The sequence below is a fragment of the Aspergillus steynii genome, assembly GCF_002849105.1.
Source record: "Aspergillus steynii IBT 23096 chromosome Unknown P170scaffold_7, whole genome shotgun sequence".
Classification (NCBI taxonomy): Eukaryota; Fungi; Ascomycota; class Eurotiomycetes; order Eurotiales; family Aspergillaceae; genus Aspergillus; species Aspergillus steynii.
This window is the reverse complement of record NW_020194404.1, coordinates 1,689,152-1,714,784: the sequence shown is the minus strand read 5'-3', so window position 1 is coordinate 1,714,784 and position 25,633 is coordinate 1,689,152. Positions and strand designations below refer to the sequence as shown.

Sequence of the window (25,633 nt, the reverse complement as noted above, 5' to 3'; positions counted from 1 at the left end):
TCGGCCGAAGGTTGGATGAGGTGGACGGTGGGTACGGAGTATAGGGGTTTTGGACTTTTGGTTGACTGCGATTATACTGGGTTGAGGACTGCCAACCATGGATGGTCTCCGTCTGGACGACAACCGTCTGGAGCCGAGTCCCGAGTCCTTGTCCTGAGGTATCCACGGGCTGCGACGGAGTGTTTTTCGGAGTACTGATGGATGATCAGGTGACCCCCGCAGTCACGCCCCCTCGTGTCTCTCGTCGAAGCCGCAACTCAATCGCTGCTCTTCATCCCATCCATTCGGATGCCTGCCACCATCCCGAGCTTCTTTTGACTCGCATTCCCAGCATCACGAGGCTCCCCCCGGTGTTTGGTTTGCCCCCTCGTTCCGGTCTAGCGTCGCTCTTCTGCCCAACGCTAACCAGCCATCCCACGGCTGACGGGCTTCCTGCAAACCGCGTCGGTCTCCACCGCTCCTCCACTTCATGCTAGTGGCCGCTTTGTAATAATGTTTGGGGCAATGATGTAGCGTCGACTTCCCATCCGATTCTCTTCGCTTGCCATCTCGTCCGTTGTCACTGGTCCGGACAAAAAAGGCTGAGCTCCGGCTATCCAAGGCCTAAGGGGCAAAGTACCCGGTCTTCCGGATCCACCTTCGGCGTCAGGTTTGGACTTTGGGAACAATGCCGGTGGGGGTGTGGAATCTGAGACCATGACATCATCCAATCCCGTTGAACGAATATCTTACCCTCGGCATTCTCCCGGCGGCTTGGACTGGATCCAACATCCAGCTCGAGTAAAATTAAGGAACCCGCACACCACCAGCGGGGTTGGGATCTTCTAGAAGACTAGAAGTCCTCCCTAGGAGCAGTAAGTGCATGATCGCATGCAGACACCCGCCAACCCCCGTCGATCTACGGAGTACCAAGCTACGATCCTGACATGTCATCCAAGGTCTTCGTTGAAAGGGCGATGGATGCCCTGTGATTCTTCCCTCAAAGAACCCAGAAACTGGTTTCTGGCCGCCCGACCAACTGGAACGTGGAGGTGATTTGCCTCGCCCGATACATACACCGAGGGCAGTCGGGCACACTTTGCCCCATGGCCAGGCGTCTGATTGGTAGTGGAGAACAATTGCCCCATTTCATTTTCCTTCCAGAATGATAGGCAAAACAGTCTCGGGCCCTAAAGGTCGCCTTGAAACAAAGATCGACGATGTTGGATCTCAAAGGCCCCTTGCGTCTCTCGTCACCCCACCTTGTCTACATCACTCATGCGACTCTGGCCGTCATGCATTGCACTTCAGAAAGGGGTTGCGGGATTTTTTCCCTTTAACCTCAACCCCCTCTCCATGGGCAAAAGACCTCGTCTCCTAACCGAGGTGCTCATTTATCGCTCATCTTGGAGACGCTTAGTGCAATCAAGGCACATTGCTGAGCCGGCTCCTGTATCATCTTGAGCAATCTTGAATTAGCATGGGAATCGCCATGAAACGTCCTAAATGTTGTTTGGGGAATTACAATTCTTCATAGCGTCTGCCTGATTCCACGGCAAGGACTACAGGACCATGCTGATGATACGGACTTCGCCGGAAGAATCGAATTCGATATTCCCAGCATTGATACCTTGCGGTTTCTTGCGGGTATCTCGCAAGTCCCATTTTATTCACATGCTTCCAAGAGCTACAGAAAGGTTAGTTCATTGAGATAATTTCTCCTTGATCTGGCCATATTGCACCCTTAACCCGAAATGACTTCATTCCTGGAATTGCCCCTGTCATAATCTATGAATCTAGTGAACGATTCGGTCAGTGACAAAGACACAGCCCGGTTCCCACTAGGGCTCAAACCGGGCAATGGGCATTTGCTGCATATGCGTAGTGCACGTGCAAGCAATGATTCATCCTCGAGGATATGGTTCCCAACTCTGGGGATATACCAGTCACTGCCACGGATGCAAAGAAGCCCTTTACCCCTGGCTTAGCTCATACTTTATTGCGGGACAGGCCAATATTCTGCGTCACCCCAAAGCCATGGCTTCTCGCCCGCAAAACTCTTTTTTGACTTGATGCTCACATACATCATTGGTTCGCGCAATTCTGGCTTAGCCACATCAAAAATGAATTTTCTCGGCATCGACCGTTTCCCCCCTCTTATACGAGCTTGGGCAACTTGCATCACCAGTGTACCATAGTAAGGGCAAAATGGGTAGCAGACCCTATTCCCTGTGCCCTTCATCGCCCACTGTGAAATTGATCCGGGGCACATAGGGGACAACATTCTCCTCTTGCCAAGATAGTAGAGTATAAAACGATTCAAGTGGAATCATTTTACTTTTGATCTTACGGTTCATCTATCTGGCTGTTCATTCTCTAGATAATTGTGATTCAATCAACGGGTGTGCCTACCACTAGATTGATCTGATTCAAATTTGATACACACAAGCCTATCTATCCATTGAAACTCTCCACTCCTAGACCTACCGGGCTGTACTGGTAATTCCAGCATCTGATACTCCACATAACCTCGCCTCCTGTCTTCTGTCAAAGCGCCGTCTCGACACGCACACCATGTCTCAGATCTCGCAAATCTCCCGTCAGGACCCCCAAGACTCGGCTCGGCCCTCAATGGTCGGCTGGTGGTTTTGTTGCTCATGCAGAAATGAAAACAATCCGGCTTTGAACTCAGGGAAGTGCACGGTCTGTGGTCACAGACAATGCCCGGACTGTCGCACCGTGAGACGATGAGCTGTATCCACACACTCGCTTCCATGCATAATTACAGGAGAGTGGATGTTCAACCCGAAACAAGCTCCAAAACACGCCTATTATCTACCCCTCGGGTTCTCTGATCTATCTTCCCTCCCTTGCCCCGAGTCTGCGGGTATTCGATTCCCCTCCATTCTTCTTTCTCCTGGTTGCGCCTGGCTCCCTTGTATCCATTTTAACTCATGATGTTTATTCCGCCTTTTTTTTCACATTCTCGCAAGGCCATTTTTTACTGGCCTTTTGGTTTGATAGATCTTTTCCTTGCCTTCTCATCCTGTGTCTTGATACCATTGTTCTCCAACTTTTTGCTCGTGTTCTCTAGAAGAGAGTGGATATCGCGATGGCTTGTCCGCTCTCATTCCGGTTTTTATACTCTGCTTTATTAGTTCGTTTCTTTCTTATTTGTATTTTTATTCCTATGTGTTCTCATGATTTCATCTTGATGTACCTCTCACCTTGATCTTTGAGACGATTTACGATTGGAATGTATGTACATCTATTTTTTGGTCTATCTATTTGATCTTCAGCTGATTGAGCTTTGGTGAGCAAGCTTCTTCTTCGAGAAGTAGAGGCAGAAGAGTAGAGCGTGACTTATCAATACTAGACAAGATAAATTTCGATGCGCGTTCGTTTCGGACAATCGAGCGGTTGAATGTGCTCCGTTGGTGGACGGTTCGGATGGGTTTCTGGAATAGAAGTTGTCTTGTATAATCAGAAGAGAGTCCGTTTATGTGTTATACCGTGTAAATATATAGATTATTCGAGCAGATTGTGGTCTGTCACCCTGAGAATATTCAGGATACATATTATTGCGGTACTGCGCAAATATATATAAAAATTACTTTATCCTGCTGCATACAAATGACAGCAACAATGGGTTACGAGTTTGTTGAAAAAATCCTAAGATGCATCTATGGCTCTTAATATATCGAATTGGTTTACTAGACTAATATTAACGTAAAAGATGAAAACTTGTCTATTAACTTCCAACCAGGGGATGTAACCTAACCATATTATAAATATAACTCCCAATAGTAAACAAAAAAAATATAATAAAATAAAGAATTAAGTTTCTCAAAACAGTACCCAAGAATGGTGGAAAGGGGACCGGGACGAAAATCCCCCCATAGTCAAGTCCTTTTGCCTGTGATGGATAGAGTAGGTGAGGTGATAATGGCAATGAAGGGATTTCCAAAGAGCTTTTTGAAGTAAACAAAAACGAAATAAATCGTAGTGCATTAGTCCCGACGTCTATGCTTTCGTCGTTTTCGTTTATTTTTCGACGATTTTCGATCTGCTGACTCGTCCTCTGTCTCGACAGAAGATTCGAGACCCGCGTCCAGTTTGAGTCTCGAAACCACAGGGCCAAATGCAAAGGTGGTCTCTTGGTCGTTGTGGTCTGCACAAGGACTGTGCTTAAGAGGGAGGATCCAGTCGAATAGTGAGAAGCCCATTATCTGTTGAAGGTTTTTGAAGGGACTGCCGAGGTCGAAGGGATTTTCGCCCGGTAGGGTTTGAAGAATGGCGAAGACGTGCTGCTCTGCAGGCGGCGGGAAGTGTTGGTATTCTGCGCCGGGTTGTAGATTAGGAGGAGGCATGGGTGGAAGAGGATAGGTGATAGTGCGAAATGTCGGAGCCCATTGCGTGTCCGGATTGAATTTGGCCAGGACGTGGTTGGGCACGCGGATGGCAAGGGTCCAGACGACTGATTGGCGGTTGATGTTCTCGATTGTCGAGAGGTTAAACATGGCCAGCTGTAAGGAGCTTAAGGTCATTCCAAAAGTGAATAGTCCAAAAAGGCCACTCCTATAGGCAGTCAGCAACAGCGTAAACCAGACATGGTACATGGTAACAAGAACCATGCCGCGTGACTTACAATCCGATACCAACAGCCCAGTGGGGATTGACAGAGCCGCTCTGTAAAATTCCATGTTAGTACAGATGCAGGAACTGCATGCAAGGAAGAACAAGCTCACGTCTCGTTTTAATTCAGCGACAAAGTACGCGCAAACGATTAAACAAAACAGGCAAAAAACCATAGTGTAAAAGACGAATTGAATGAAGAATTTGAATGATGTTTCCGAGACGACACCTCCAACCCTTTGAATTGTCAGTTTTAGTTGGTCACTGAATGATCAGATGCGACTCACCATGGGCAGAAGTGATCCATCTTCCGGACACACCGGTCTACCTCTCGACAATGATGCGCGCGGTCTGGTTTATAGCTGCAACACGTAGAGCAATATAAGGGCCGTCCATCCGGCTGGCAGATGAAAGCATCTTTGGTGTAAAATTTCTCCAGCCCCGCTGGGTCTATCTGGAACGCAGGACTGCTGGCATTGTACTCCATCCCCTGTTCAACGTCGGCTTCGGCCCCTTCGGATTTCTCGGTCGTCCGAGTTTGTCCATGGCTCCGCCTCCTCCCGTGGCTACCGCGTCGATTGCTATGAGGTCGTTCGGTGTTTTGCGAAATTTCAGCAGGTGGGGAGTTCCGAGGCAGTAACCCAGGGTTCCAGATGACATTGTATAGGAGTCGAATGTATGTCGCGACGACCGGAAATAAAAGCACGTAAAAGATCACGATGATGGCGACACCAGCGCCAGATCGAGGGCGACGATTATATTTCGGACGAGGATGAATGAGATAGTCGACTGGATGTGAAGAGCTTGCTTTAGATAGGGAACCGAGAGAAAAGGAGGGCAGGTCGGGGAGGGACTCACTGCATAGTGGTTTGGTGATAGCATAGCAGGCATAGATCACTGCACCCAGCAAGATCACCGGAATAATTCTAGCGATTGCTAAATTCACGCGCCTGTCCGGGCGCGCCATGAGATGGAGGTCGGAGGAGACTTGCGCCTATCTCCGCATTGAGGGGGCAGGTAGGAGAAGATCAGCTGACGAAGGAACCGGCCGCGTCCATATTAGTTGAAACCGGTAATTATGTACATCCACCGTGACGAAGGATTATAGGATTAGGCCCAGGCCCGATCTAGATGATGTCTGCCTGGAACGAGGTGACGATGATGAGGCAACGATGTTGCAGTCAGTCGAACCAGGAACGTGACAGGCCGGCAAACAGGACAAACAGGACAAACAGGACAAACCCGAGGATGACGTAGGGCACGTGACGGCGGTCGACCATTGTATTCTTCTCTGTTGGTTCGGTTGGTTCGGTTGGCGCCGTACGGAGGATGTTCGAGGATCTCCGTCCTCTCGACTGAGACAAAGGTAAACTCAAAGGTAACCATCCTCATCCCGAGACTTGGATGGAGATATTTTTGGCGTCATCCCCATTGGAGATTACCCCATTAGTCGCCATGTGCCGAATCCGCCGGACTTTTGTTTTTTATTATTTTTTTAATTTTGGTTTCCTAATTGATTTTACTCAATGCCTCCCTGGCAGTTGCAGGAATGCCATGTCTGCCTCCCCTAGCTTAGGATGCACTTCCCTGTCGGATTCCACGACATCAGCGCGTGGATGATGGGTCTAGCTTCAACATCCGAGTTTCCCCTTTGCGGAGCTTTGGTGCGCTTGCCTAGTCGCACTTGAAAACAAGTCGGCATGGGTCTGCCAACTTAGGCGAACTTCGAGACGGAATTAGGTTTATCGTGTGATCGAGTGAGTTGGACGCAGCTGAATACTCAGACGGCCCCCAATGGTAAATATTGTCTTTAATTAGAATGAAACAACTTTATACTGTCAAGCTACTGAGTGTAATGTTCCCGCCCCGGAGGGCCAGGACACGAGGGGGGTCCGGTCTAACGTCCTGTCAGGTCCGCGTAATGTCGCCCTTGAGGGACAGAAAGGACGAGAAAACGATTTAGTAATGGTGGTAATACATCGATCATAAGCGCTGTTGGTGATGGGGACAAGTAGGCCGGCGCTTACCTGATCTCTCAGGCAGGCTTTTTTTATTTGATTATGGATAGTGATTATGGTGACATTTTTTTTTTTTGGTCTCCACGGGATATTTTCTAGGGAAAAAGAGGGATCGGGATAAGCGGCAGCACAGAAACAAAGAATCAACCGCTAAACGATCGAACAGTCATCGGAATCGAAGAGCCTCATGCGCAGGTGACCGACCGAACCTGGAGGGCGCAGGCATCCCTGTTGCTGCCTGCTTAGTCGTATTCTCGCAGACCGACAGACCGTCTAACTACATGACGACTGCGCTGCCAAATCCACGCCAAAGTAACGGTCAGAAGCAGAAGGTTCTCGAGCTCTGACCGGCCGCGACCAAAAGTTCCAACGCATCAGGGGGCCTAGTATCAGCTGCTATCGTTGCCTGAAAGCCTGGGAAAAATGGAACGATTTTACGTGGGTGGAGACACCAAAGCATCGACTGTTAGTCGGTTCGAGGGCTAGTGAGCAGTCGCTGCTCCAATCATTCAGGCGTTCTACCAGGCAGGGACGGTAATCGGACTCGTAAACTAATATAATCATTAAAAAAATATCTTTAAAAATAAGAAATTAAAAAAAAAAAGGGACAGATGTGACAAAAGGGGAATTAAAAATGATTTTATTCGATTTTGTTTTTTCTTTTCTTTTATTTGGCTTTCCAGATTTATTTTATGTTATTTTAATTAAAAATAAACAAAGAATAATAATAATAAAAAGGCAAAGGCAAAACAATAGTAGGTCGTCAAGGGCAAAATGGCGGGAACCAAAGGCATCCTGGGCCCAAAACGAGCGTCCAAGCCTTGTCAAACCCGCCAGTTCGAGGACCCATCCAACGGCCTTGAGTCAACATACGTGCATGTTCTAGCGGTGATACTACTAAGATGCAGCAGCAATATGATTCAGAGGCCCCTACTATGGGGAATGAGGGACGATCTAGACGACCAATTTCGGACCCCTCAGGGCCAGGGCAATAAGCCCGCCAAGCCACAGACTCGTGAGGTATGATCTACTTCTCAAACCGCCCCGTTTCTTGAAGAGAGATCACCTTAAAGGATGACTACGATTAGACGGTTTAGCCCGATTGGGGGGCACAGGGCTTTTTGCCTACTCTCAAGCCACACTTAGCCCTTGGGAGGGTGCCTTGTCTCTGAATCATAGTGCTTGCTACAATGCCCTCATCTCGTTTTTATAAAAGCCTCGACACCTCTTTGACATCCAGACTTCAACCACAATCTCTACAATCTTGACACTCTTCGATCTACAGACCACTCTTCTCTCATCTTTGATCGTTCGATATAATAGTACTGTCTCTCTCCTCTGCTTCAAGCCTTCGATCACCAAACGCCAACCTGGACCTCGATCAATCTCGCACTTCCAAAACTTTCTCAACCGCAACCATGTCTTCTCACTGGAACTGTGAATCCTGCAACTTCGGCCCTCACAGCGTTGAGCTTCACAAATCCTGCATGCGCTGTGGCTCTCCTCGCACTGGCAACTCATCGTCCGAAGACATGCACTCGCACCACGGTCTACACATGTGCAACGCCATGTCTCCGTATCCCGCTCCAGTACACAACCACGAGCTCTCGTCCAGCCCATTGAAGGGCTCATCACCGGTCATCAAGCACGGCTCTTCCATCCCACAGCCCTCGTTATTTGGCGGGGACATTCACGATCGCCCTACTTCCAACCTCGCCAGCTACAGCACCGAGGGTGCCAGAATGCACGGCAGCACCTTTCTGTACATCTGCTGCAACTGCCAGGATGGCCCAAAAACCTACAACATGCAACCCCGATGTGTGATTTGCAACCACGTTGTTTGCTCCAACTGCCAGCACGTGAAATAATTGAGGTGAGAAGCTTCGAACGGGTTCCTTGGTACGAGCCAAAGCTAATCTTATCTCCAGTCACCTTCAATCGGTGCTTTTCTCCGGGGTCGATGTTTGAATACTTTTTTCTTTCTTTTTTTCAGCGGAAACATTATGAGCATGACTGGATACATGTAACGGACGGATACGGATAAGAGGAGTCTGGGTTTTATTTTTATTTTTGGTTTCATTTCTTTTTTTCCCTTTGCTTCGCCTTTTTTTCTTTCTTTTTTCCTTTTTTTTTTTTTTTTTTTGTTTCTTTTCTCTGGTTCAGTTTTTGCATGGCGAGGGAACACTATAGACATTGAGGATCATTGGGTTGCTGTGCTTGTTCTGTTTTTCCTTCTTGTGGTTTAGATGGGGCAGCTGCAGGACCATCAGTCGAGCTGGTTTCCTGCTTAGTCTTGCAGCCGCGCAGAGTGCCTTGGAGTTTAGATTATGGGTCGTGGGGCCGGGCATTTTTGCTGTGCTACTAGTTTGTTTTTCTGTCTTTGCGTTGTGGTTGTTCTACTACTATAGCTATGAGTTTAACAAGTGTTTGATTTTATCATCCCCATTTTTCGTCTCTTCCCTCCCATCTATTCGACTTGACTGGGACCTCAGCTCGAGCAAGTCCCATAGATCGAGAGCTTGTAGGTGCAGCCTTGCTGCCTGGGCCGTCACGAGCGGTATTGGACACGATACCGGGGCCGACCCACTGCAGGCCACATGGTTCACGCGCTAGACTGCATCGGGCTCTCACGGATCATGGCTTTGAAATATCCTCCTCCATTACCAATAATGAATAATAGCTGCTGATTAAACTAACGATAGCCAACATCTGTGTATCCAGAGGCATCCAGAAGCTCCTTTCCGTATATTAATAATGGGTGTACAGCATTAATAATGGCTTCGTGCTAGGAGGATTATTCCGATCATCGTCACTCTCGCAGGGATTGATTGCATCAGATCTGGCACGTAGTGAGTTACCCGGTCATCCCACGCCGACCCAAAGAAATAAAAAATAAAAAATAATAATAATAGAGATAATAATAAATCACAGATGACCAGGGCCAGGAGTAGGACCAGGAGTATCGCATCCGAGGGTCGACTGGCCAGTAGGATAATTACGCGCCCATCGACTAGCCCCGGCCTAGCAGATTACAACACGTGCGTCGATCACCAACGAGATGAACAATTGACCGAAACGGAGTTGCCCTGCCCCATCCTTCCTCGAGACTTGGAGACTCGAATCGGCCTGTTAGATTGCACGGTGCCGCGAGCCGCAAAGTCTTGGTCCTGCCATGCTCGAATCGCAACTCGAGTCCCGGGCGTGTCAGACTTATGCAGATCATGCAAGCCACTCTTAGGCTCTCTGTCTGGTCGCGGTTTCTCTCATCACCGCTATTTTCCCCGGCAACTTAGGGTTGATTGCATACTGTGACCGGGGCAAAGAGCGGTCGGTTGCTTCTATGCTTTCTGACAACATCCTCTCTCTTTTTTTTTAAACTTCCGGATGCATCGCGGGGCCCGGTTCCTTCCCTCCCCTGGTATCCTCTATAGATGTTTTTTTCTTTTTCTTTTCTTTTTTTTTCCCTAATCACCGGCTTCTCCGTCCCCTGCCAGCCGGAAATGACAGACCGGATCTGGAATGAATACGATCGGTCGGCATGATATGCAGGGGAGGCTGTGTTTGGGAGGGCAGGTCGTGATCGGTTTAGTTATTTTTTGCGACTGCGACTCGCGAGGGGTAGGACAATGTTCTGGAATTACGAGCGACCTTCCATGGAGCTCAGTCGGTCTACTACTGCGTACTCCGTCGGACTCGAAAGGAGAGGAGTTCCTTGCGACGCAATAATTACGCGATCGGGCATAGCGGCATTATAGCCCCCCCGGGACGATAGCACCGCCCTTGACTAAGCCGTCATCAGCTGGAGATGGAAACACTAGACTTTGTTATTTGGGGGCAGAAAGCGTCCGTATCAGGCCATTCGTCTTTTCTCTCCTTCCCTCTTCGTAGTAGCCAGTCGCTAGTCTATCGGAGTACCCTGGTAGAACCACCCCGTCCCCGTCACCCAAATTCCCATGGTTCCTCGCCAAATCCTGGTCGCCAACAGCCACATGGAGGGGAATCGCCAATAACGGGCGCCCGTGTCACCAACCGTGCAGAACGCCGTCCGACCTTCTTTTTTTGACTTTCCAGCTGGCTATATTTAAACAATGATGGTCGATGCGATGGATGAATTGGATTGAATGGAATGCAGTCTGAATGGACAGACACCATCCAGACCGCGACCCACTTGTCGGACTCTCCAACGGGCAACGGCTGAGCTGACGGCCCACCGGCGCATCGTTTACCTCCATTCTCCATAGTCGCTGGCTCGCCCCGAACGGACCCTACTCTTCCTTCTTCTTCAATTTCCAGAATGGAGCCGGCCCATATTGCGATGGAGATGGTCTTTCGCAAGGCGTTATTCTCCCTTGATCACTTGACCCGTGCCATGATCAACTATCGAGTAAAAAAATTAATTAACTAATTAATTGGCAGACCGGATCAACGACAACGACTCTCCTGCATAGATTAAATCCTTACACAGGACACTCAAGACCCAGCTGAGCGAATAAGCGCTGTTTCGTTCACCCGACAATGTTCCCCTTCCATTTACAGAGTACGTCTCATGGAGGTACATACTGCGTACAGGCACTAGATGTTCGGGCCCTCGACCCGAACACATGGTTTGGTGATTCGGGGAGGCTAGGGACCCCTGGACAAATCCCTTAATTCACGGGTAGTCGAGCGGACATGGAGAGACGGACATGGACAATCGGACGGACTTGTGCGGAGTTACGATTCCTGCTTAACAGCCTGGAGTTCCCAGTGTCAGGCAGGCTGTGACGAGCGATATGATGTCATCTGCATAGCCTGAAACCCGCTTTACTGATCCTTCTCCCTAATCACCCGTGATATTACCGTCGCCGTCCTTGGGGTCATCACTCTGAAGAATCCCGAGCGTCATGTTTCTGACGCCGTGCTAGATCAGACAGGCAGACAGCCGGACGCAAGGGGGCGGAAGGGTGGGTGTGTCTGACCTCCTATGCAGGCGGTAGAATTTTTTTTTTTTTTAATATCATTCCCAGCCCCTGAAACGTGAAGCCAAAGCTTGCTGAGACTCGATAGTACCTATCCCCGAGGCCACGCGGTCGGAATGCATGCATGGTCAGACTGGCGAGGCGGGAGATAATATCGTTAATTGCGAAGGAGCCGAATGGTCCTGGCCCATGCCACGTGCCGAGTCTCACATTGTGGCTTGTTCTTTTTTCCTTCTAGACCCCCTTTTTGGGGGCATTTTCGCTGATGGGTGACGGGATGCGTGTATTCATGATTCTCTCCTGCATGACGTGCCACAGCCATGGGTGTAACAATCAGACATTAAAAAAGGGACGTGATACTGTCCAATGTATGCTTCGGAGAGTACTTGACAGACCGGACGGAGTAGGGCAACGTCGCACAGATACCCGACCGAACCGGCGCAAACGGTCCAAACCCAATTTAAATCTAAATATATCAACGTTTGTACTCCGTCCGGAGTACAACAAATGGGAAAGAATAATGATAATGGTTCGGAGTTTAGACAAAGAAAAAAAAAAGATCACTCAGCCCTAGATTTTTTCCTTTTTCCTTTTTCCTTTTTTCTCATTTTCTTTTTTCTTTCGGACTGCAGTTACTTCCCATTCTGCCGTAGTCTAGGGGCTTGAGGCCGTAAGGCCCCCCTCGCCTTTCAGCTGTCAATGGAGTTTTATGGTTGTTTAGTGTTGATCGTTTGAATCCATCCCGTTCGTCCCGCGCTGTCCGTGATCGCCGGTATTTTCCCCGGCTGTTTCAGCTCGACGCTGAGACGACCTATCCGAACTCTTATCCTGCCATCTGTCTACTCCGTCCTCCGTACATTTCGCGACGCGACAATGCGACGCTAGATGTCACTAGACTGGTCCTGTGTCTGTAGACTAAACTAGACACTCCCCACAATTCAGCTGCTGATCATGTTTCATTCCCTCTCCTTTTCTTTCTCCCCCACCTCTTCCACCATCCTTCCGTTCTGGATGTGCTGATCGATCGGCAGTGTAGTTTATTTGGCCCGTTTCATTTTTTGGCGTCGACGGTCGACAGTCGACTCCGAAGTCCGTTCCTCCCCTTGCTGACTGTACAGGGGCGCCTGAGGTTAACAACCTTCCTGATCGGTGCAAGCGACTTTCTCTCTTTTCTTTTTCTTGTTTCGCATGGGCTGATTGGTGGAATTGTGCCATCGCATATCGCGCACGGCTCGGTCCAATCGCATGTATCTATTCTTGTCTACTTCCTTGCTTCCTACGACTAAACCTGGGTGGGTAGTACGGTGCGCACCCCGGGCCGACTCAGGTACAACTTCGATCTGATGTCTACTACTTCCTAACTCCGCAGGGCTTAACTTATCTAGTCGCCTATTCAATTCCGCTATGATCGATCCCGATGTCAACGTACACCGTGAACTTTGACTTGCTGAACTACACACAGCCTGTAACGCCGATGCCTGAGTCAGACGGTCATGCGATCTGAGTGACTCAACCCGGGCAGGTAACTAACTCACTCACGAACTAACCAAGTCAATGACGAAATCAACGTCCCCGATAAAGGTAAACGCACGCATCCACATACGCAGACCTACCTACCTACCTACGTACTACACCTACGCAGGAGATCCCAACATGCTGACGGACAAATAACATCTCGAACTCAATACCACTACCTCGGACAACTACCAGCCACTCATCAACCCAACTCTTCGATTTCGATGACTCAAAACAAAGACAGCCTAGATACCTTAGCATGCAGGCCGATAGCTGCTGCACTGCCTCTTTAGCTTGCCCGTCATTCGCTTCACTTCCCCAGTCAATCGGAGCCATTCAACCACGGCCAGAGAGACAAAGAGAAGGCGCTTTTTGGCTCTTGGATGGGATGCAGACGCAGCTATCTATCCCGTGATTTGGCTGCTAGCGTGGTTGGTTGGTTGGTTTGGTTGGGTTACCGGGCTGTGCCGACCTCCCCCTACCTATCTACCTACCTACCTACCTCTCCCTGCCTGCCTTAGGTTAGTAGTACCCAGTTAGCTAGGTAGGTAAGTGCCTTTGAGCCTGAGTCACTCATCTTGGCGGCATCGGCGGGCGTACTCGGCCTGGAAAAAGTCCCCCATCCGCAATTTACCCTTCCTCCGCCCTCTCTCTCTACAGCCCAGGTGCCCACCTCTAGGTAGGTAAGAAGTTCCCTCCCCCCACTTCCGCGCCCCGGGCGTTGGGCGAATGGGAGAACCCCCGCTAACCGCCCGTCTGCGCCTTGGTGCCTTGCTTTCACCCTTCACCTTCACCCGCACGCCCTCCCCTCCCCTCCCTTCGTAGGCGCTAGGCGCCCCCCTCCCCGCCCCGTGCGTTAGCCGCTAACCGTTTAGCGGGGTTGGTTGGCGTTGGTTGGATGCAGAGGTATGGGAAGTGAAGATTAAAGGAAATGGGAAGATTTGTTGGAATGATTAAAAGCATGTTGAGAATAATTGCTATGGCTATGTACTCCTAAGAAATCAAACGCCCGGCTGTACAGTTGTATTGGATCCACTTGTTCTTTCTTTCTTGTTCTTTCTTCTTTTTCTTGGCTCCGGCAAATCAATTCACAGCCCATGTCCTCCCTGGCAAATATACCCTGGATGGAACTGAGTGAACGTTGAACCCTGTCCTGATTTTCTCAAGATCATTCAATGTTGCCGAAGTCTGGGATATTCCGATTACGCCCACCTCCGAAGGGAAATGGGAGGAATGAGGAAACGGGATCAAAACGCTGTCTCCTGCCAACGTCATGCGTTTTTGTTGTCGGTTCTTTTTTTAAGCCAAGTAGCGATAGATGCACCAAGTAGAATGGCAATACCCAGTGGGTCAGGCCAAAAGAAGATCATGAGATCCCGTAAGTATTAGAAAGAAGCTTCCTAATGTGGAATAAAAGACTTCAAAAGAAAGAGATAATGGAGCTCCCTGACCAAGCAGAGAACAAGCGAAATGCGGGTATCAAAAAAGAGGTAGTGTGAGAGAAAAAGAAGAGTGAAAAGATGTTACTGCCATGGCCAGTCCCCAAAAGACGACCGTGCAGCCTGATATGTCCGGCACAGTTTATGTGCTCCGCTGACTCTTGAATCGGCAGCTCACCTTGATCAATGAAAAGGGAGCCCTTTTCTGTTAGGAGAGTGAAGGATGGCGGTTCAAAGGCTGTTACAAGGGCAAGATTCGCGAAGGGTCCTGTAGGAAGCGTCTACGGTATGCGGCAATCTCGGTGGCCACAGTATTGAAGTCTTTCACCTTATCGCGCCGCATGTCGTTGATGATCTGTTTCAGTCCAGCGATATAGTGGTCTTTTTCTTCAGGAGTTTTGCCTTCGCGGAGGGAGCCCATCTGGACCAAGATCTTGTCATCTGTCCATGTTAATAATCCTGTGCGTCAGCATCCGAAAAGAGCAAAGTAACAAGCGAGTGGTGAAAGTCAGAGATTTTTAGGGAGAAAGGAAAGCGGGGAAATTGAAAAAAGGGAGGAGGAGCAAAGAAAAAGACGAGCATCAATGCTGAAACAAAATGCGCAAGGCAAAGAAAAGAAGGGGGTCAGATCTGGTAGATGGCTGGAAGGTGTTGAATGTAGCTTGCTCAAGTTGTCGACGCACCGCTAAGAGTCATGTCCCGGAAATGTTGGAATTCACAAGATCGGTCGTTGCAGACACCCCCTGCGGCCTCGAAAGGACAAAGATATTTCATAGGGTCAATGTTGTGGCTGTATGTTAAAGAACGGTAGCCTTGTGTAGTGTCACCAGAGTAGTTGGGGTGATATCGATAGGCGTTGAAATGCTTCAACGGACTGTCATACGGTGAAAATTTACGTTGCGGAACCTCGGCTCCTCGCGTATTCTAGTGCAGTTGTCAGCGTCAAACCCTCCTCAGTTGATAAAAGGATTATCGCACATCCAGAAGCCCAACTTGAACATGTTCCTTTGGCGGCTCAACATCCACTTCCTGATCGTTTGTGGTTAGCAGCTCACCGGCTTGGTTGCTCTGATCCACTGTGGGCATGGAAGCCTCACTAGGTTCTATCGGGCCGGGAGGAGGTGGGCTGAAAGGGGGTGAATAAACGGAGTTAGCAGGGCTGGCAGTCGTTTCGGGCTCGGGGGGTTCGTATCCATCAGAGCCCGAAGACTCGCTGGAATCATCGTCCTTGGACATTTCGACCTCCTCGCCCGATTCGGAAGCCACACTGGTTCGGTTTTCTGTGTTTACGACGGGTGATACTTCGCGCGGTGAATGCTGGGATTTTGCGCTCGGTTGATCTGCGCCCTCTTGGCTATCTTGAGGTTCGCTTGCCGCATTGGGTGGAATCGACTCCGAGACAGGTTCTGGTTCCGGTCCCTCAGATTCATCTTCGTCAATAGACATGGAATCTTCGCTGTCACTATCACTGGATTCGTCCATGGCGGATCCTTCGGACTCGGATGAAGACACAGCAGACGATTCGTGGCTGGAGTCGACTCGACTTTGCGTCTCCATAGGCATGCTGGGCACTTCATTGGATGCCGAAACAGTCGACAGAGCTTGATCAGACTTGCCAGACAATTGATCGACGACGCTCTCCCCTTGACTCGAATCTCCAACGTTGGTGGATCCAACGCCTGACGGGTCATTTCCATTGGACGTAGCCGGTTCGTGTGATGGGACTAAGATATAAAATGAGCACCGATCGCTATTTCGGACACAGTTGCCTAACGATTCGGGTGTGGTGATTCGCAATAAACGATTTGTGACAGCCATGTGATAGAAAAGCTTACCTTCAAGAGTGGTGTTGTCTTGTGGTGGGTTTGTCTTCAGCCGGACCAAGGCCGCATCAACCTCGTCCAGCGTGAGACCATTCAGTTCCATGTTGATGTTGTTCAATTCATCCTGGAGCTGCTTGCGTCCTTCTTTGCCTCTTGAAATCTCGAGAAGAACCTTTCCTTCTTCGCTTTTCAAGTCCGCCAGCCTAGTTTCAGATTTATGGATTTCAGCATCCAATGCGGGGACACCAGACTCAATCTCTCTTTTCCGTAAAATTCTAGATCTCATCTTCTCAAAGTATGCGATATCCATGGTAGAAGAAGAAACTTGTCCAGGAGAATGTCCGTTTTGAGTGGCAGGACAGGTAAATTCTTCATCTGGACCGGCAAGGTCGATGCTGTAAGACTCCGTGTCTTGTGCAGCAGAAGGTTCCGGAGGCGTTGGTAATGGTAGCTCTACTGAGCGAGGAGATTGTGTACGGCTAACGGTGAGTTTCGCCTTTTTTCGTTGCTCGAGCTCAGCAATACGTCGGTGCATTGCCTGAATCTCGAGATTTTTTCTTCGCAGATGGTCTTGGTCACCGCCCCTTGAATTCGACTGGGGGGTGGAAAAGCCTTGGCTTGCTGATAATGGCCTAGACGGGAGTGATTCTAACGCTCGCAGTGACGTTTCCGGAGCTGTCGAGCCATTATCTCGGGACATGTATCCAGTAGATGTCTCAATATCCATGCTGTCGTCGTCGTCGTCGTCGTTATCATCGTAAAACTCATCATCGCTGATGTCGATAATGAGTCTTGGTTCGGGAGCGGTGTAATGCCCTCCGTTGTTGAGCTCGTTTTTGGCGAGGTAAATAGGCTCGTCGAAGTCAGATGCACGAGGACGTTTGCGTTGATTGGCGCGGGGCTGTGGTGTAGAGTCGATTACAAGACCTTGAACAGGAGTGACATAGGCGTCTTGCGACTGATCTTCTTTTGATTCGGTCATGAATAATCCAGGGATACGAGCGGAAATATCAGACTCCGGATCTGGAGGTCGTTCAGGAAGCGAGTGCTGGATTGCAGCAACCTCATCAGCTGTATCTGAATTCTGATTTTCGCCGTTTGATGGTCCGTTTTCCAGGGGTTTAGATTCTGGTTGAGACTTTTGCTGGTTTCTCATAAGACCCTGTTTTTTGAGCTGCTCGATTCGCTGCCTGGCGAGCTCCGTCTGTGCCTTGTTTTTCTCTTTGGCCCGTACCTCTTTCTCCTTGGTAGGTACCCCTAGAGGTGCTGGATCCGTATTGTCTATGCGCGAAGCACTGGAGCTTTCTTGCGTTGGACTTTCTTTAAGCTCATCGGCTTGAGGGGACTCAGAAGCCCCAGAAGTCTTAGCAGCCTTGGCTGCAAGCATACGCGCAATGACCTCTTTTCTTTCCATGGGCTTGGCCATATCCTTCGGTGGCGCTGGGGTGGAGACAGGTGACGTGGCGTTCTCTCCAGGCAAAGCAACCTGTACGCAAGTCTTTTGAGATTTCGATGTTTCTGCCATTTGAGCCTCTCCTCCGCGCTGCTGGGTATCTGGCAGCAAGTTGGATCCTGTGGTTGGTGCAGCGTCTGGTTGCGGTGTAGAAATCTTGATTCCAACTTCTTCGTATAGCTGTTTGAGAACATTGGGATTGATTCCTTCTCCAACGAGTTCATTGTAGCGGATGTTGTGAGGAGCTAATCCTAGCAGAGCACCTTGCGCCTGAATTCGAAGTTGTGCTGGCGACTTGGCAGGTTGTTTCTCGGTGAACGTCTCAGTGGTCAAATTGGGTGAAACTGCTGGCTCGACGTCCATTCTGTCTAATGCTTCGGTATTCATGGAAACTGGGGGATTGTAAGCTGCAAAATGTTAGTAAGCAAATTGGTCTTTTCAGTAGAGGGAGAGCATTACGCGATCCACTGTCTCGGCTTGACGATGAAGATTGGGAGGAAGACGTCTCGCCCTCTTCAAGGTCCATCGAATCGCGAGAAGCTGGCTTGTATGACATTTTCGAACCGGAATCTTTAGAGCTGTCGAGTGCAGGAAGCCCTGCCATTGCTGGATCATGCGCCCCGTCAACCGCTGATATTTTAGACGCGTGAGCGGAAGGTCTTTGCTGACCGCCTAGAGATGCCGGCGGAGCAGCTCTGGGTCCACTATTGAACGCGGGCTTCTGCTGTGCTGGCAACCCGCCCTCCCTATCGGTGAGCTCGCCTTCTTCCCGATCAATATCTTGCAAGGAGTTGGATGTAGTTGTAGGCTGGGGGTGGAAATGATTCGTCTGGAAGTCACCGGTTGAGGGACGGCTCGGCGGCGCATGGAACGCGGTTGGCAGGGGCATGGGCGGATAACCCAAAGGGGGCATCTGAGGCATTTGAGCAGGAGAAAAGGCGCCAGGTGGAAATTGCGGAGGTGTGAAAGTCCCCATGAACGGAAACGGCGGCGTTGGTAAGGGCCCAGCTGCACCGGGCCCTGGGAGACGCGCATTCGCATTGAAATTGAGCTCATTGTTATAGTCAAACGAACGACCCATCGAACCCTGTGGTTGTTGATGCGGCGGCAGAGAAGTCTGGTGGAAGGAGGGATTTGGCGACACTAATGGCGGAATGGCGGATGACTGGGAATTCGACGAAGGCCATTGTGGATAGTTGGATGGTAGCCCCGATGCTGGAGCTAGAGGATAGTTCGACATGATCCAGAGAAGAGGCGCAAAGAGGTCGACGAAAGAGAAGTGAGATGGTGCTTTCTAGATAATGTGAGTAAAAGGAAAGCTCGTCAAAAGCGATGTCAGTTCAGGTGTCGCACATCATTCAAGCCAGAATAGAGATGGAATTCCAAGCCAAATCATGCACCTGATGCCGAACGGATGGTTTTGGAACGCAAAAAAAATAGAGTCAAGAGTCCCGCAGAAGCAGCTATATAGACGATAAAGAATAAGGATTTTATTGGAAACAACAGAAGAGAGGGGGTGAAGAGAAGGTGAGGATGGGACGAGACAAAGGGCGGAGGATAAAAATATCAGGAGTTGCATAATTCGAAAACCGGGCGGAGGGTCCCGTGCAGCAGTCCCACGTGATGCGGCCGTGACAGATCGGGACTAGGGCCAGATCGGCATCCGCAGCCTAAGGAACGCAGGATGTAAACAAACAGTGGATGCGGGTATGTCACCGAGCAGGTGGTCAGTTCTCTGCAAGTTGCTATTACGTCTGCATCTCAGTCCATCCATCTCGGGCTTGTTCTTTTGTGTATGACCAGTCCAATTCCCCCCTCATATTCTGGACCACCCTACTCACCTGCATGATTCGTGCTATCCAGTTCTGATGACTTGATTCCCCATTTGAATAATGTTTCGACTGTATTAACGAAGATATGCTGCCCTCTCAACTAAATGGCTCGCCAAAGCGTGCCAACCCATTTGGCCGTGCCTCTCCCTCCTCATCCCCGTCGTCCGGGTCACCAACGAAAGGTCCCCGACCGAAATCAGCCATCGTGACGTCGCCGGGTAAATTCGAAGAAGCCAAAGGTCATTTTCGGAATTCGGCCTCGATCTCCCAAGCATCGCCGACGCCATTAGGACGAACCTCGACTCACCAAAGATCGAACTCGTTAAGGGTTGACGCCGCAGGCGGAACATTCGCTCCAGGGTTCATCAAATCCGAAGAGCTTCGGCGAGGTGCAGATCAGATCCGAGGATTGGAGGGCGACAATGACTTTTCGGGTAACAAATACGTCTGGCTACGTGACCCCGAAAAGGCCTTTGTCCGGGGACTTGTGTTGGAAGAGGGCGAAAATGGAAGGCTGTTGGTCCAGAGTGATGATGGCGAGGTATGAACCGAAGACAATACTGAGGGGTGTAGACCCTTTTCTCACAACCGATACAGCAGAAGGAGGTCGATGCGGATCAAGTGGATAAAGTCAACCCGGCAAAGTTCGACAAGGCCGATGACATGGCTGAGCTTACACACCTGAATGAAGCTTCCGTGGTGCACAATCTGCTTTCGCGCTACCAGGCGGACTTGATATATGTAAGTCCCAAGCCTGTTGGCAAGAAGCAAACTCTGAACTCAGCTAATAATGATATCCCTAGACATACTCTGGACTGTTTTTGGTGACAGTCAATCCGTATTGTCCGTTGCCCATCTACTCAAATGAGTATGTGAAGATGTACAAAGGCAGAAGCAGAGAGGAAACACGACCCCACATTTTCGCAATGGCCGATAAAGCGTTTCGGAATTTGGTTGAAGAAGGGCAAAATCAGAGTATCCTGGTAACGTAAGTTGCTCGTCAACTGGTGAAACTCAGGAAACTGGACTAACAAGGTACAGAGGAGAGTCTGGTGCGGGAAAGACGGAGAATACGAAGAAGGTCATTCAATATCTGGCTGCTGTTGCGACATCCGATACCCCATACGTTCGTTCGGCGACCAAGCAAATGTCCAGTCTCTCTCAGCAAATACTGCGAGCGAACCCCATCCTCGAAGCGTTTGGCAATGCCCAGACTGTTAGAAACAACAATTCTTCTCGATTTGGAAAATTCATTCGCATTGAGTTCTCTAGGTCTGGCCAGATTTCGGGCGCCTATATCGACTGGTACCTTCTTGAAAAGTCGCGAGTAGTGAAACCGAATCAGCAAGAACGGAATTATCACATCTTCTACCAGTTACTTCGGGGTGCGGATCCAAAAATGAGAGAGAAGCTGCTGTTGTCCAACCTTCGAATCGAAGACTTCGCCTACACGAGAGACGGCAATGCTAGCATTGCCGGGGTGTCTGATGACGACGAGTGGAATTCATTGATTGAGGCATTCCACGTCATGAACTTTTCTGCAGAAGACCAAATGTGTATTCTCCGCACGATCGCCGCCGTTCTGCACCTTGGAAATGTGACAGTCATCAAGGAGAGCTTGCGAGCGGATCAGGCCGCATTGGGTCCTGACTCGCTCAACAGTATAGAGAGAGCGTGTCAACTGCTGGGGATTGAACCAGAACCATTTGTCAAAGGCCTGTTGCATCCAAGGGTGAAGGCAGGCCGCGAGTGGGTGGAGAAAGTCCAAACACCAGAACAAGTTAGGCTGGCGCTCGATGCGCTCGCCAAAGGAATCTACGAGCGTGGCTTTGGTGATCTCGTGAACCGCATTAATGATCAGTTAGACCGCAGCACTGTGACGGGAGACGACAGCTACTTTATTGGTGTTCTGGATATTGCAGGTTTCGAGATCTTCCAGAACAACAGTTTCGAACAATTGTGCATCAACTACACCAATGAGAAGCTACAGCAGTTCTTCAACCACCATATGTTTGTTCTGGAACAGGAAGAATATGCGAGGGAACAGATCGAGTGGCAATTCATCGACTTTGGAAAGGATTTGCAGCCGACCATTGATCTGATTGAGTTGACCAATCCCATCGGTATCTTTTCTTGCTTGGATGAGGACTGTGTGATGCCTAAAGCGACCGATAAATCATTTACCGAAAAGCTTCACTCCCTGTGGGATCGAAAATCCCCGAAGTATCGTGCTGCTCGGCTGAGTCAGGGTTTTGTTCTAACTCACTATGCTTCCGAAGTCGAATATGGTACTGAAGGATGGCTTGAGAAGAATAAAGATCCGCTCAACGATAATATAACTCGCCTTCTAGCGACATCGCGAGAAAAACACGTCACCAAGCTATTTGCTGACTGTGGCAGCCCGGATGATCAGGCAGACTACCCAAAAAGTCGAGTCAAGAAGGGCTTATTCCGTACAGTGGCCCAAAGACATAAGGAGCAACTGTCGAGTCTGATGACCCAGTTGAATTCCACGCATCCTCACTTTGTGCGCTGCATTATACCAAACCACAAGAAGCGCCCGAAGATGCTCAATGCCCCATTAGTTCTTGATCAACTACGGTGTAACGGTGTCCTTGAGGGAATTCGAATCGCGCGTACTGGATTCCCTAACAGGTTATCATTTGCCGAATTCCGTCAACGGTACGAGGTGCTCTGCCGAAACATGCCCAAGGGATACATGGATGGCCAGAACGCTGCTCACATGATGCTGCAAAAGCTTGGGCTGGATTCTGCTTGGTACCGAGTTGGTCGGACAAAGGTCTTCTTCAGGGCCGGTGTCCTCGCTGAACTGGAGGAGAAACGAGACGATCTCATCCGCTCCATCATGACACGTTTCCAGTCACTGGCAAGAGGATTCGTTCAGCGCCGGATCTCGAACAAACGTCTATACCGTGCGGAGGCAACCAGAATCATCCAGCACAATTTCAGAACCTACTTAGATCTAAAGGCCAGCCCTTGGTGGCGGTTGTTCTCGAGAATGAAGCCGCTCCTCGGGGAGACACGAACAGCCAACGAAGTGAAGAGAAGGGACGAAAAGATTCAGCAATTGGAGTCCAAAATGAAGACAGACTTGGCCGACCGTCACAAAATAGACGAGGAGAAGCGACGCACAGAGATCGAAATGCAAAAGATCCAGCAAACTTTGGAAAGCGAAAGAGCTCTCGCGCTTGATAAAGAGGAAATCTTCAAGAGACTTCAACTTCGGGAGGTCGAGCTGAGTGACAAACTGGCCGGGGCGATTGCAGACCAAGAAAGCCTCGAGGACCAATTGGATGAACTGATCGCAGCGAAGAAGAAGGTCGAAGAGGAGCTTCAATCCCGCATGACTCAGCTGGAGCAAGCCGGTGAAATTATCCAGCGTTTCGAAAATGAGAAGCGAGAGATGCAGGCACGTCTCGAGGAAATTGACCGCAGGATGGTGGAAGCTGAGACGTCCGCCTCTGAGAAGGAAAACCAGATCAACGAACTCGGCCAGGAGACCAAAATGCTTCAAAGTCACCTCAGCTTGAAAGATCGTAAACTGGAAGATCTTGAGGCCAAACTATTGAAGACAGACCAGGATCTCGATATTAAACTGGCAAAGACGGCCAAGGAACTGGACCAGTCGAAACAGCAAGTTAGGGATTTGGTGGAGGAGAATCGCTCGGTCCGGCAGCAGATCTCAGATCTTTCTTCAACATCGACTGGGTACGAAGAGATGCTGAGGAAGAAAGAAAGCGAAATGGCCATTCTGCGTAATGATGCTAAAAGACACGACGAAGAGATGAGGCAACTGCAAACCGAAAAAGCCTCCTTGTCTACTCGCCATAGCAACATGCAGAAACGCTTGCGGGAACTACAAGCTGAGTCTGATGCCATGATGGTCGAAAAAGCCCAGCTAGATCGAGAAGTCGCCGACGTGAAAAAGCTGCTCGAAGACAAAATCTCCGAGGATGCTGAAGCGGGAGAAAGCCGAAAGTTGCTGGAGCAGCAAATCCAGGACCTCAAAAGCCAACTATTCCAGGCACAAGCGGACTTGAGCAGAGAACGACAGTCTAGAGATGATGTCCAGATGCTTGCAGAGCACAATCTTGCGGAATTGCGTGACAAATACACCACCTTGAACGAGTCTAAGATTACTATTGAAAAGGAGATGTATATCCAGCAGGACACTCTTCGACGCGCTACTGAGGCCCGAGTTTCTGCCGAGAACTCGCGCAAGGATCTGCAGACAGAGCTCATCAAGCTTCGTGATCGTTTCACTAATGTTGAGAATGCCCGGCTGAATGCAGAGGCTGAAATTGAACGGAGCATTAACAACCAGGCCAATCAACGGCTTGAAAGCGTTCGAAAGGATCTAGACGCAAAGTCTCACCAATTGGAGGAGGTCGAAGCTGAAAGAACACGACTTTCAACTAGAATCCAGGAGTTGGACAACGCAATTGCAGACTCTGATAACTTCCGAATCCGCCATGATCAGCAAAAGCAGCGCATGGAAAGGGAACTAGTGACCCTCAAAGGCAGACTCACGGCCTCGGAAAATGACAATCGAGCTCTATTAACAAAGATTCAACAAAAGAACCTCGACATTGCCAGATCCAACTCCAAGGCGAGCGACAGCCAACGCCACCGCGTTACAACGCTCCAGAGAGAAAAAGCGAAGCTTGAAGATGACAACAAGAATCTGACCCGCCAGCTGGGAGATCTTCAACTGTCGATCACTTCCCTGGAGAAACAAAAAGAGAAGCTGTCGTTGAGTCTGGAGGACCTGAACCATGAAGTCAATAGAGAGCACAAAGCAAGCCGCAATGCCGAAAAGGCAGCATCTACTGCTGGTATCCAACTAGCAGAAGCGAACCGAAATTTGGAAACTGAACGGCAGCTACGTACACAAGCTCAGGCTAATACTCGCAAGCTTCAGGGCTCTCTTGACACTGCAAACAAGGAAATTGAGGACTTGCACCGCCAGCTGATGCTGCTGCATAAGGTTGTGGAACCTGAGACCGAGGTATCCTCTGAGTCATGGGAGACGGTTCGTCCTGACATATCAAAGAAGGTGGATCTCGCCCAGCTTCTGGATACCGTGCAAAGCCAGTTGCAGGTATCGGAGGAGAAATATAGCAGAGCAGAAGCTCAGCTCGCGGAAATGCGCCGTCGTCATGGCGATGAAATGAAGGAACTCGATGCCCGCTACTCCTCCTCCAAACGTGCACTCTTGGAGGAGATTGACCAGAACCAAGTTGCCGGAAACCGCACGCCCACCCATCTACGCAAGAACTCCGAAAATAGCATCGCAAAGAGATTCGGCACCCCAACAACACCCAACCGAAGACTCAACTTTAACGAAGCTGCGAATGACTCTGCCCGGTCTGATAAGACAGTGGATACTGTCGGGTATCAGAAGCGAATGGATCTGGCGGCCGAGATCGAAGAGCTTCAGAACAAGCTGCAAATGACTGAAATGCAGAACAAGCATCTTCAAAGTCAACTTCAGGGCGGCTCACACCAAGACCAATGGCAAGACGAAAGTCCCTCGGTCCGTCGTATGCATCTCTTAGAGCGAGAGAATGGTCGCCTGCACGACCAACTCGACGACTCTGCAAAGAAGGTCTCGGCGCTCGAGCGAAGCATCCGATCTGGAGACCTGTCGCTCCGGGATGTGCAAGCTAAGTCGCACGAGGAACTCTATGACCTCATAAATTCTCAGGAACAGTCTAGGAGGTCTCTACTCAAGGTCCACAACGAGGCAGTTGCTGAATTCAGTGATGCCAAGGCCCAGTTCGAAAAGCTCAAACGAGCGAAGGCTGCTACCGAGGTCGAGCTTCGTGATTCTCGCTCAGAAGCACAGGAGCTGCAGGTGGCTAGAGATCAAGATGCTGTAAGCAGAAACCAGCTGCTCCAGGAGTTTTCCGACCTGCAGATCCGCCTGGATGCGGAGACTTCTAAATCCGCGGATCTCG

At 49.8% G+C, this 25,633-nt stretch overlaps 5 protein-coding genes across 5 annotated transcripts; 3 read left to right on the top strand and 2 right to left on the bottom strand.

Annotated features, from left to right (window-relative positions):
• The first annotated feature begins 2,844 nt into the window (after window positions 1-2,844).
• On the top strand, window positions 2,845-3,200 carry P170DRAFT_254453 (uncharacterized protein). The gene has a single exon (XM_024843043.1). It carries the CDS (start codon window positions 2,934-2,936, stop codon window positions 3,135-3,137), a length of 204 nt encoding a protein of 67 aa, XP_024701188.1. The 5' UTR covers window positions 2,845-2,933; the 3' UTR covers window positions 3,138-3,200.
• An 813-nt stretch (window positions 3,201-4,013) lies between these two features.
• Window positions 4,014-5,581, bottom strand: P170DRAFT_331408 (DHHC family palmitoyltransferase; the record flags this gene model as incomplete). Its single annotated transcript, XM_024843366.1, has 5 exons — window positions 4,014-4,557; window positions 4,628-4,668; window positions 4,728-4,851; window positions 4,902-5,403; window positions 5,473-5,581. Coding segments are annotated over 5 exons (1,320 nt in total), but the record flags the coding sequence as incomplete, so codon positions are not given.
• Window positions 5,582-7,854: 2,273 nt separating this feature from the next.
• P170DRAFT_254420 (uncharacterized protein) lies at window positions 7,855-8,673 on the top strand. The gene is made up of 2 exons (XM_024843042.1): window positions 7,855-8,505; window positions 8,561-8,673. The coding sequence occupies exon 1, from the start codon at window positions 8,051-8,053 to the stop codon at window positions 8,498-8,500; it is 450 nt and encodes a 149-aa protein (XP_024701186.1). The 5' UTR covers window positions 7,855-8,050; the 3' UTR covers window positions 8,501-8,505; window positions 8,561-8,673.
• Window positions 8,674-10,260: 1,587 nt separating this feature from the next.
• On the top strand, window positions 10,261-10,765 carry P170DRAFT_254301 (uncharacterized protein). Its single transcript, XM_024843040.1, has one exon. The coding sequence runs from the start codon at window positions 10,438-10,440 to the stop codon at window positions 10,693-10,695; it is 258 nt and encodes an 85-aa protein (XP_024701185.1). The 5' UTR covers window positions 10,261-10,437; the 3' UTR covers window positions 10,696-10,765.
• A 4,030-nt stretch (window positions 10,766-14,795) lies between these two features.
• P170DRAFT_254313 (uncharacterized protein) lies at window positions 14,796-19,368 on the bottom strand. The gene is made up of 5 exons (XM_024843041.1): window positions 19,174-19,368; window positions 18,280-19,114; window positions 16,380-18,227; window positions 15,523-16,268; window positions 14,796-15,468 (listed from the first exon to the last, which is right to left on the bottom strand). The coding sequence occupies exons 2-5, from the start codon at window positions 19,058-19,060 to the stop codon at window positions 15,211-15,213; spliced, it is 3,633 nt and encodes a 1,210-aa protein (XP_024701184.1). The 5' UTR covers window positions 19,061-19,114; window positions 19,174-19,368; the 3' UTR covers window positions 14,796-15,210.
• Between the last annotated feature and the right edge of the window lie 6,265 nt (window positions 19,369-25,633).